We start from the raw sequence: 12,613 nt of genomic DNA, 5'->3' as shown, positions 1-12,613 counted from the left end.
TGGAAAGCATTTCTATTTATTCTCAAGTGCACCACTTTGGTATTTGGAAAGAATTTTGTTCAAAGCCTTTACGCAAGGCATTTTATTACAGCCAAAGGTAGGAGCTACAACTCCATAAGCCCAACAGTTTTCCTTCATTGAGTCTTTGAAAGTCAATTAAAGGCCTTAGAGATTGCTCCCACGTTAAAAAAATAAATCCATACCTAGCTCTGCTGCATGAAAACAGTGTCTGACAAATGAGCACCTAAACAGGCAACTCTGCGCTGCTTTAAAGGGCCTGCAATCCTCACTTCCATGGCACACCTGCATTTCTTAAAATTATTCCACTATCATCTTCCATTTGCCCATAAAATGCATCAGCAGTGAAACACAATCCATAACCACAGTTAAAATGGAGCTTCTGATTTAATGAATGAGATTATAAACAGCAATTGTCCAGAAAACCAAAGGGCTGAATGCCGTGGCCCAGGACATGATGCCATTACTCTCTTCTTAGGAGACAGATATCCCAGCCCTCTGAAAATAGGCCCATACATTTATTTTCCTAATAATCTTCTTAACTTTTTCCATAATAATATAGAGTGTTACCTGGGAAAAGGTTTCAATTCAGTAAAACTCTTGGCTCTGGACCCCAACCAGATGCAATCACAAAACACAGACCTGGGGAGAGATCAGTAGTACCCTCTCTGGCAAGCACCGAATTGCCCTCATACCTCTGCATTCTCCTCACCACAGAGCATGACCAGGCTGATACAACACATTCCTCAGTGTTTAGCCACAAGACCTCCAGCATTCATGGATTTACCACTAATATTTTTATACTCAAGGTTTTAATTAAAGGGAACCTCAGCTCAGCAGCTCTCAGAGCACTGAGCAGCAGGAAGGATGCGAGCAGCACCCCACCAATGCAGTACCTACACATGGTCCAAATGGGGCATGTGGGTCAAGCATCATCTACCTGCATCCCTTTACATCCCTATGGCTAGTTCAGGGGGAACTTGAATTTCTACACAACCTCTTCACCACTATGTAAGATGCTCTGCTGTGGGCAGTCACCAGCTCCATGTGTCCCTGGCACCATGTGGAGTCAAGGGATGTCGGTGCTGGCACTGCTCAGAACCACCTGGGATGCTGGCAGGGCCTCGTGGCTTTGCATTCCACTGAGTAATGTTTTACAAGGGGGTCAAGGAGAGGTTAAAACAGAAAGTTATGAAATGTCCAGCTTGCTTTTTGCTAAACCCCAGTATTAATAGCAAGGGGCCAGGCAGAGGGGCTCATACAACACAAAATAATCTCTCCAGAGCCAGCAAACCCCTCGGATGGCTCCAGCCCTGCATCCACACCATCAAAACAACCAGGTGCATGCAGCATTGCTGCTGGATGTGCTGCTTTCCTGGAGGTGATAAAATAAACTGAGCAGTGACATCAAGTTCTGCTGTTTTTCCCCTGTTGCAGGAGTTTAATCAGCAGCCCAAACCAAAACATTTTTGTTAGGAAAGAGATGGCCACAATTAATCTAAATCTAATAACTAGAACGTTTTCACTGGGGAATTAAAACAAATTATTCCTTTGCTATTGCATCTTCATCTCATTTACATTTTAATCCCAGTAGGATCTTCCTCTGTTATATTTGGAAAATGACTGCACAGAAAGGGAAAAACAACTCTGTTGAAGTACTCAAAGATGCATCCAGAATTTAGCTATTAGCTTTTATGGCAGAAGTCTGGCTATGCCAAGATGAGAATGGTTGAAAATTAGGACAAATACTGTGGTTTGTTCCAAACACTGCTGAATGCAGAGCCTGGTGGCATTTCAGCCTGTGCACACAAAGACAGACAAACAAAAGGTTGGGGCATAAGGTTGCGTTGAAGGTGTAATTACACATTAGCCAGAGCGAAGCAGGTTGCTCTTTCATTTGTACCAAAATGAAAGGGGACTCTACTGGAGATCACTGTGTGCAGAGGGAGCCTATGCCTTCCCACCCCCTGGTTCTCCACTTCCAGGAGGTGGGAGAAAACACTTAAGCCTTGTTTTCCTTGCTGTGAGGTTTCTTTGCAGGATAACAGGCTCATACCTTTTGACTCAAGGTAAATATGTAGTGAATAAAGGCACTTTAGTGTTGTCAAAGTAACATCAGTACTATATCCCATCTTATCCCAGTTTGCCTTACTACTTTGCCTGCTTGTTCTTGTTTTGAAGCAGAAGCACGCTAAAAATAAATAACCTACATTTCTGCCGTGTCAACGATGGGAAGTCCTGGTAAACACAAACTGTCACACACGTACCACCCTCCAGATCCCCCATCCTGTCACAGGGTAGCTGATCCCACTAAGGATACCAGGTTAAACCAGCAACAGAGGCAGCAGCTTTCTCCACCCCAGAGCAAGTTCTCTCTACTTTCAGCCAGTTTAGAGTCACTGTATAATCCCAGTTTTACCTCCAGTAATTATTTTCATGTGATCTTGTGCATCCCTTTGCTTAGGAAGATACGAAGTGATGGTAACATACCAGAAAGGCAGCAACCACACAGTCTAAGGTGGGAAGAGATGAGTTCATGCATCATGTGGTGTGGATAGCTGTGTGTAATATCACTCAAGGCTGATCAGCCTTCCATGCCCTTAACATGGGGTGATGTAATACACAGAATTACTCTAGGTAAACCCAGACAGGCTCCTGTGCCTGCTTCTTCTATGTTGCTTTGCCCTTCTGGCTGACCGTTGTCTAGCAGATCAAGCACGACGCTTTAGTATTAACTTTCAAGTTCTTACACAGATTGTTCTTTAGAAGCTTGTTGAACTATTGACACTGTACATCCCACAAGATCAAAAGGAGGAGACTTTCGGTCCAAGTGTAGTATTTGCTCAGGCTTGCTGTAATCCTGGCTTTACAGACTGACCTTCCCAAGAGCCCCCTAAGTGCAACAGAAATGACTCCTCATAAGACTGGCTTCAAGGATGCACCTGTTATCTAGGTTGTGTTTATAGGGCATTCCATCACTTAACATTCCTGGAGACCTTTGTGAAACCAAGAGTTTTTACAGATGCAGAATTCATTGCTAAAATCTCATCTGGTTTCCCCTTTCCCAAATGCCACGCTTGGGGCTGAAATTTGCCAGGTTCCTACTGCTATAGATCAGCAGATCAACCAATGAAGCTGAAAGGTGAAATCCTGGCTCCACTAAAGGTGATGGCAAGGTGCCTGCTGACTTCAGAACAGCCACAGTTTCATCCACTAATAATATTCAGTGTTTGTTGAAACTTTTTGTTTTAATTAGTCTAATGCAAAGAAACACATGCTGTCCCAAACGACTACTCATGTAGTTAGCTGTAGCATTTATGAATATCATAATACTAAAGTTGGGGTTTAAAGGTATAATTCTCCCCAAAGGGATCCATCCCTTGCATGTCCTCAACCACTCTGAGCAGGCTCTGCTGGTGCTTTCCTCCTCCTTCAAATACAATGTGCAGCTTCCCTGGATGCTACAGAATAGCTCTAGACTTATGCTGGTGTAGCTGAAAGGAAGATCAAACTGAGTATTCAATTACTTATGCACCCAAAGATATTTATTCCCCGAGATGAAACTCCTAAATCTGTTACTGCCAGTCCCTCTTCTATTACTATTCAGGTGCTGCTGCTTTCAGATCTATGGAGTTGTCAACACTATTTACTGGAAACAAAAAGTGAAAGATTAGAACATGACAGGGAAATGTTTAGAATTATTAATTGTTTGCACAGAAGAGGTAACTGATGTTCATTAATTCTAGAAGAGTGTAATTGCTACACAGGGATGCTTCCCAAGACTTTTTATTGTATCCAAGATCTATTTGTTTCATACTTTGAGGTTTTTGTTTCATTTTTAAACCCAGATACTACAGTGGGTAAAAACTGAGGTCAAGAGCAACAGCTACAAGACCACAGGACAGACCTCAGAGAGGAAAGGGGCTCTTGCAGCAATGTTTGTGAAAACACCAGACAAGAAGGGATGGGACCCCCCTGTCAGCACTGACTTCTTCACTCAAGGTCTATGTAAAGGTAAATGCAATGCTGCAAAGGAAAACTCATCTTGCTTCATAGCATCCTGTATTTTCCTCTTTATGCTGACACCCTCCTGTTGTTAGCATGTGCCATAGTTTTAATGATAGCTCTGCAGCAATAAGACTTCATAAAAGTCTGTATGTAAAGATCAATGAAGAAAACCACAGGGTTTATTCTGTAATGGCCTCAGCCCCCATCAAGATCACTGACAGAAGTTCTTTTTGGTATACTCTCCCCTGTATCTGCATCAGATGTTGAGGGCCCTAGCTCAGGGAATGTGAAAAATGAAAAGCCAAAAATCTCAACCAGTCAACTCAACCTGTCTAACGTTCAATGCTCAGTTTCAGACATCCAATTTTCAGAGGGCCGTGAAAAGCCACACTGAGGAAATGAAAAATGAGCCCTCTGACAGTGCCCACAGCCTGAACCTGTCCTCAGTCTCTCACCCAGTCTCTCACCCTGTCCTCTGTTAGCCCTTCTCAGTGCATGAAACCACCAGAGCCAAACAGCAGCCAGAAGATACACATTCACTGTTTCAAGGGGAAATAGGTGATCAATATAGCTGCTGATTTAATAACCCTGGAACTGAACCTTTCTGTCCATGTGCAGTGGAGACAATAGCCCAAAGAACTCCGCAAAGTCTCCTCGCTGCCTGGCCTCACAGCCAGATGTGAAAAGGCTCTTTCTAGTCACATACATCCCAAACCTTGAGCATGCCAATCATCCCTGGTGGGTTAGCAACACCGGCACCAGCCCGCTGAGACCCATTTAGTATCCCTTGACAAGGACTGGATTCAAATCAGCAAGTCAAAGTCGCTTGCTCCTGTGCCAGCTTTCCAAGGCATGCTGTTATCTTGGGAATCGCACGCGTAATAACACAAGGCATGAGTTGTCAAAGGAGTACACACAGGTTGTCCACAGAGTCACAGGTATTCCTCGCAGCACTGACAGAGCAATGTGTATCACTGTTCCAAGTGCCAGACGAGCTCTACAGAAATTTTCCCCTTTCAACTTAATCCATCCGTATCAATGACAAAATGTCTTTTTTTTGCCATGTAAAACCAGTTCCTAAAATACATGAGATAAGTGTGCATGACTTCTGTACACAGGGTGCACCCCTGATGTCTACAGTACGTGACCCAAGAAGCCTCCAAACTGCACCTACCTGAAAGCAAGGGGATACTGAGAGGATCCCTCCATCTACAACTTTGTTGTAATAGTCTTTCCCAAAGTGTGCATCCATGACCTCATTTGAGAAAGAATACGGGTTTGGGTAGATGTGATTTGGTGTGACTGCTCTTGTTTTCTTCAAGTGTTAATCCTTTTACCTTTCACCCTTGCAAAACAAGCTAAGAGGATCTAAGAGCCAGCTAAGAGCCCAGAAATAACCCCCAAACTCACAAGCATCATGACCAAAAGCAAGATGGTCCTCTACTAACCATTAACAGCAAGATACACACCAGCGTCTCAGATCAAAGTGACAGACTGATACCTGGCATCAGTATGCAAGGGAAATATCCCTCAGCATATCCACTCGAGGATTTAATTATGAGGACAAGCAGTACCTTCACAACACCTTTGTGCAACAGCAACTTTTGCAGCCAAGGTACAAATACCCAGTGAATCTTTTAACTTCAAGTAACTGGTGGGCACATTTGTTCTTTCAGAAAAAATCAGCAGAGGCAATCATCATCCCTTAATAAATTATCTGCAGCAAAATATTAGCAAGAGAATTAGGGAAAGACATACTTGTATCCTGTCTCAAGATTTACATGCATGTTCACCAAAGTTTTGAGTATCCGGTATCATGAATGCAAGCAACACATTTATTGTTTCAAACAGAAAGCCAACAGTAGGAACAGAACTAAAGACAGTACTAAATATGCTGAAATAACTGCCCAAGACTCAATCCCAACATGGCCTCTCCCCACACATAGCAAGACTTCTGATGAAATAACAAGAATTGATGGCATCATACACGTCAATAAAATACTCAACAGTAGTGGTTTTCTCTGTTTTGCCAATGCATGTCATCAGAAAACAGCCAAACTTGCAGTTAGAGCTTTCCAAGAACTTTGTCAAAGAAATATATTCTCCCCTACCAAGGGTTCCAACCTCCTCTTTTCCAAAGAAAAATATGGTCTTGCCTCACTTACCTCCTCCGTAGGTGGTAGCACACATGATGGACGTTACCCAGGCAATCTGGCTGTAGGAGATGCTGTAAACAGCCTGGAGCTCTTTGAAGTAGATTGTGAAAGCTTTAGGAAAGGTATATGCAAACCCAACTGAGATTGAGGCTCCAAACACCACTGCCCACCCCCATCCGCCATCAGGGGGTACATAGCCCAGGTCCGAAGAGACTGGAGGAGACATGGTCAATCCAGATTTCAAAGCAAAATCTACTTCACGCTGTCCTGCAGGGCAAAGGATATGTATGTTTTACAGAAGATGCATACTGTGTAATCACACATTATTTTAAAGCATAGTGATATAATTTAGAGGTACAGAGGATCACCCACTCTTGAAGCCTTGATCTTTTGCTGTTGTGCAGTTCTAACACAACCAAAATCACCCTTCCCTCCCAATAACCCTTCTACCAGTATTTTAAATATACACACCCTCAAAGTTCTCCCACAGCTTCCACCTCCAGGGACACACCTCATTCACAACTGAAGTTAAAGCCTCTGCTTTCTCTTCTCTCCTGTATCCAGCCAGTAGTTTGGTGTCTCAACTCAGGAGTTGGCTGCTGGAGGTTGCTCCTGCAACAGTCTCACCAGAGAGAACCAGATGATGCAGTTGTAGTGTTTTTAGGGTAAATGCCTCATTGTGTATTTTTCAGATGTGGGTGGAAAACATTATGATTTTGTGTTATCCCTCCTTAAAAGAATAATTCCCATTATGTGAACAGCAGAATGGCCCCACAGCATGTCCAGCTCTCCTGTTCTGCAGGGGGACAAGGCTCTCTTGGCTGTTCGTTTCCGTCAAGCCAACAAGCAACATGTAAGCAACTGCTTGCAAAGAGGCTGAGGTTTCTTTCTACTTAGGGGCAGCAATTCCACTTGTGCCTGGTGCCTGCCAGGTTAGCAGATTATGCTCAGGAGCAACACAGATCAAAGAGGGCATTCACTCACTTGCATTCTTCCCATTTTCCCTGGCCATTAAAATAAAATGAGGGTAAAAGGAAAAGCACCACCTCTCGGGAGTTAGTCCATAGGCCTCCTGTCAAGGTCAACGCATTAAACCAGAGAGGAGGAGGTACCACAGCAAGGAGTGCCACGTAGGTGCACCTGCATCTTTGTGGATAAAAGGTGATTTATTATCTTCATATACTGCAAACTCAGAAGCTGAGAAGGAAAAGGCATCATCAGAGCTAATGGGAAGCAGCAAGTACAGATAATCAGCTGGACACATTTTACTGAACCATAGAGGCAACAGTCAGCTAACTGGGGAGAGAGGGACCTTTGCTCATCTTGCAAAAAGAGAGGAGAAAAATTCCAGAACCTTAGGAAAAGTTAGATGCAAATTGCATCTATCTGAAAGTGCACTGCCTCTTGAGAGATGTAGTTTGGAACCAAACTGTAAGTACAGGGACACTACTGGAAACATAGAGAAATAAAAAAAACAAACAGTATTTTAAGCTGGTAGGTATAGGTTTATGAAGGTATACTCCTGAATTCATGCTTTCTTTCATCTGCTTTTACAGCTGTTGCTCCAAGGACTTCCTGGCAAATGCACAGGTAAGAACTATTCAACTTTTAACATACAGGAAAACCCCCATGGCCCTAACCCCCTGTCCAAAGCAGTTGAAGAAACCCTAACTGTACTGGAGAAAACATTGGTCCAAAAAGCTCCTATTTAATATATCCAGTCTTTAATTTCTACTTGGATGAAATCCAGGGTAGCAAGTTGCTGGGTTTTCTGAGATTTCATTGCTATACCAAGAGAAGGCCAACTAAGAAGTCTTTTACTGCAGCAAAATAATAAATAATATGAAAATGTCCTGTTACATGATGAGGGATGCTACGGTACAATTTCAGCAGCAAGACAGATGGCACTTGCAAAGTTTCTCCTGTTCTGATATTAAGTAATAAAATAGTCTCATGGAAATTCATGGAACATTATTTCCCCATTACTGGCATTCAGAATATATGGAACAAGTTATTCTGGTGAAGAATCTATCATCCCTCATCATTAAAGTTTTACCATAGAAAGAATAGTTGTCTTTCAGAATTAACTATTCTTTGTTACCATAGGTGGGATTTTAAAAGGAAACCTAAATTAAAGAGTAATAGTGGTGATGTTGGAATGACTGTCCATTGACAAGATGTTTAAGAGCTTTTATTACTTATCATATTTGCATTTCATTGCACTGTTTCTTTTATCTATGCTTATTCTACTCAATTTAAGCTACCCAAATATTAGAGAACACCAAGCTCACAAAAAACCATTGACATATCCTCATGTTTTTGAAATCAGGCAAAGTAAAATTGATTAAGGGGTGAGCATTGTGAGGACATGTTCCCTTATTTAACATTATGTTTGGTATTCACAGTCTACCAAAGTTTAGAATATGCAAAACTTCTCGGGCACCTCAAATTCATATCTCTTTTGGCAGCCCTTTAAAAAGGTCGAGCCTGAACTTCCAATATATTTTCAGGGATTAACAAGAAAGGTCATTTTTTTATTACCACCAATTCATTCCTCCTGTAAAACCTTGACTAATTGTGCACCACCTTTAAAAGTCTCACAAGATGAATATATTTGTTCACTGAATCTCATTTTCTGTTTAATGGGAGATTTATTAAGAATACATTAGCATAAAATCAGATTCTGGTATCGGTTTCCTTGTCCAGCTTTTCTTTATCAAGGCAATTTCTTACGTAATACAGAAAACCAAAGAGAGGAACTGAAGATAAATGAAAACCTAGTGTACACTAGGAAATAAAAACCATATAAACTGACTTTTACTTCCCTGACTGTAAAACAAGTCTTCCAGAGGCTGGCCTGGAGGAACTGAACTTTAGGGACTATTTTAACAGTTTAATAGCCTGAGCAATAAACAGTAATGGGAAACATCGATACTCTCCCTCACGTCTCCTGTGGCACCCCCATGGTTTGTGGGGACAGCAGCACTAAGGAGGGCACAGGACCATCCTCTCATGGGATATTACCCCTTTCAGTTACCATGCTCTCAGCCATGTCCTTGTCACCTTAAAGTTCCTCAGCCCCAGCCCTCGTGTTCTATAGGTTTGTTCTTCATTACCATGTGGCGTCACAGCAGCTCCTTCTCCAATATCCACTTCAAGGAAAACTTTTGCATTTTGATTTTCCTTTTTAATAACTGTTCTCTAAACTGTTTGATTTCCTCCTGGAAGCCCCTGTTTTCTTACATCAGTGCCCTCGCTTACCCTTACCACGTTTGGGGTTTTCCTCTGCTCAATATTGCTCAGGCCCTGCTACACCACTGAAATAAAATTACAGCCCTATAATTTTCCAGGTCTTATTTAAATGAATGGAAGCATTACAGTTCATTTGCTGTTCTCTAGTTACATTGTGCATGTAATTTCATTTGTCAGGTCTCTGAAATGACCCCAACCTTGATCGCTTCTCTTTCCTTTACTCAGAAAGCACTGAAAACTCCACCTCTTAATTCACCTTTCACTGGAGCAGAGGAAAATCGTGAGAAAATTGCCTTCGTATAGACATGGCCTGACTCAAGTTCACTGGTAGGCTCTTTCCTTTTACTAATGTTTCCTTTTTTTACAAAGTTATACATGTCTGGAATTCCCATTTCTCCATCCACCATTCCCTATAGGCTTCCTGCTTTATTCTTCTTACTTTTTTAGACCTACTTATTCTTGATCACATCTAGATACTCATTATCCACTATTTTTTCCTCCTGTTTAGGAAACTAGATAAAGCTATTATCGACAACTTCAAAATAAAGAAATTCAGGTCTCTTGCACAATCAAGGCCCTCACATCTCAATCTTGTTGATATTACCATCTTCTTAATTTGTTGAACATTTTTTTCTTTTGGAACCAACATATACAATCACAGTCCTCCATTCTGTAATTAAATCAACTGGGGACTATTCTTAGACTATACAATTACTTTCTATATTTGTTTTATTTGGTTGGGTGTGATTTTTTGTTGTTAAAGGACAGCACCATGACAAATCAAACCCAAGCCTAACGCAGCTTCACCTGTCTATACAAGGACTCCCTTGGTTTCCCTCAACCCAAGCAAGTCACTGCACACCATACATACATACAAACTCACTGACCACTGTTCAGTGGGATGCTCTCTCTTCCGCAGAGATGGGTACCACTGGGACTCTCCTTCCTGTGTCTCTCCTGTTTCTGGCTCCCCTGGCAGTGACCTGCTCAGCTTTTAAAACCATTTGCTGAACTCTTCCCCCACCCCAGATGCAGCAGAGATCAAAGGTTGAGATCAGAGGCTGTATCCTCAGATACAAGACCTTGCTGTAACTCGCAACACCCTTTCCCACCCAACCCCTCAAGCTGTATCCAAAGGCAACTACATCCCACATTAACTAATATTCCAAGGAACAGGGATGGCCATTTGCCTACCAGAGACAACATGAGTGCCAGCTCCCCATTTGTAGTGCTTGGAATGCTGGCCTCTCACATCTCTGTTGATATTTATAAATTACTTGCCAGATATCCTTTTTCCTTCCTTCCTCTCTTCCTTGTACATATTAACTTATTCTTTCTTCACACCACACTTCTGCAGGTTCTGCTCCCATTCTCTCCTCTGGGGGCATTTGCATACAGAGATCCCTTATCTTTGCCTATCCTGCTGTAGGAATTTTAACCTCCCGCCTGAAATTCTCTTTCACAACATCCAAGTCACCTAAAATCCTGCATCAGACTTATTTTGATCACTCAAGAGCAAAGGGATTCACAGACCACAGCAACACTTATCAAAGGGTCAATTTCACCCAGGAGCGAGGGGAGGAGGATATGCAAAGTTCCTGAATTTCTTGCCAGTAAACAAGTGGATGACTTGGACAAGCGAGCAATGTCCACAGTGTGAGTCCACACTTTGTGGAGGTTTAATATAACCCAATTTCAGTAGGAATGTTTCCACAAGACTTAGGTTGCAAATCCCCACTTGAGGGATTTAAAACATTCCCCTGGCATGTTTATAATCCAGACGTTGTAATACACTACTTAAGCACAAGAAAATGCAGGAATCAAGCTGACTGTAGACAGGTCAGGGTAATGTTCTCATCCAATCTAGTACAAAACGCAACAGAAAGGTAAATAAACACAGAGAAAAATAATATATCCAAGCTAACTTTGCTTTCATCGACCTATAAAAAATTGAAATGTGAAGGACTAATCAGATGGCTCTTTAATACTTGCTCTCCATATACCATTTTTGATGTAAAATGTGGCGCATCTCTTATTTCTTTCAAGAAAAAACAAAATGCAAGTTTCAGAGTAAATACTATTTAAGCACTTCACTTACTGGCTGTGAAAGAAGGTTAATCTGATATTCACCAAATAGTCCTGCCCCTCAACTTTCCAAAATGCCTGAAGAAATCTGTTGCTGAAGGAATATGAACAGAATCAAACTAGAAGGGTATAAAGCAATTCAAAATTTAACTGCAAGTATTTTCCCACAGCTGATGTATCACATACCAACTTGACTTCAAAACAATAAATCTCATAAAATTTAGAATTGAGTTTACAAATAATGAAAAGCTATCATTAAAAAAGAATCAAAAGTTGGCACAAACCAAGTGTACAGTTCACACATCTTCCATTTGCACGGGACCTTGCCAGCTTTCTGCAATACTAACAGCTGCAGAAAAGAGGTCATGTGCAGGTCCTAAGGATATATGGGAACACAGAGAGCATTCCTTAAAATGGACTTATTTGGTACTATTTTGGTTGATGTTTTACAGATATGTTACCATTGCTAGTATTCAGTGACACTTGAAGATCTAAATAAGCACATACTGTCTTTTAAGAGGTCAGACTCCACACTTTGAAGGTGGTAACTGAGACTGTAAGGGCACAGCCTCCTGCCCCGTTAACCTGTTGTGGCTGTGGGGCCACAGCACAAAGCAGCAGGGCTAGGAGAACCTGAGACTCACTTCTAGAGAACTGCATGCAGCAATGGTCCTTCCATGCTGAGGTCTCACCCTCACTCAGGTACTATAAAGAGTAGGACACAATGCTTTACCTATTTCCCTTTTGCCCCTCTTCATGCAGATCTACATCTTCTTTACTCGAAAACTTACATATTGGAAACTGCCTAGTCCTTCAAAAAGAGTCAAACCCAGCCAACTCTTCAAGAGGGGATTTTAGCCTGTTTTTCCTTGAGGAAACACAGTATTTAGTTTTATTGGGTTTTTTTTATGTACTCAATTACTCTCACTATCTGCTACCACATACACCTCAACTTCTGAGATGCTGTCTGGTTTAAATTACATTTTATGGAGGGCCAAAGCTTTCAAAGATGTGTAGTCTGTACAGGTTTTGTGTGCAATTAGTTGGCTAGAACAGAAGGAGATCATAGACTAGTTTGGGTTGGAAGGGACCTT

At 41.8% G+C, this 12,613-nt stretch overlaps 1 protein-coding gene across 3 annotated transcripts in view; it reads right to left on the bottom strand.

The window, feature by feature from the left end:
- LOC134169588 (monocarboxylate transporter 2-like) overlaps positions 1–11,363 on the bottom strand; it is a 41,759-nt gene extending 30,396 nt beyond the window's left edge. The window contains exons 1-3 of one of the 3 annotated variants that reach the window (XM_062630278.1): positions 10,322–11,363; positions 6,654–6,804; positions 6,192–6,449 (exon numbers count right to left, since the gene is read on the bottom strand). In XM_062630278.1, the coding sequence (XP_062486262.1) occupies positions 6,192–6,408 (217 nt within the window). In that variant the 5' untranslated portion in view covers positions 6,409–6,449; positions 6,654–6,804; positions 10,322–11,363. Of the gene's footprint in view, positions 1–6,191; positions 6,450–6,653; positions 7,454–10,321 lie in introns of those variants that run through there. The other 2 variants (XM_062630279.1, XM_062630281.1) reach the window with 2 other exon arrangements.
- Positions 11,364–12,613: the final 1,250 nt, after the last annotated feature.

The sequence above is a fragment of the Pezoporus occidentalis genome, unplaced genomic scaffold (genome assembly GCF_034315485.1).
Source record: "Pezoporus occidentalis ecotype Australia unplaced genomic scaffold, CSIRO_AGI_Poc_V1 ctg35, whole genome shotgun sequence".
Classification (NCBI taxonomy): domain Eukaryota; kingdom Metazoa; phylum Chordata; class Aves; order Psittaciformes; family Psittacidae; genus Pezoporus; species Pezoporus occidentalis.
This window is presented reverse-complemented; position numbering and strand designations above follow the sequence as displayed.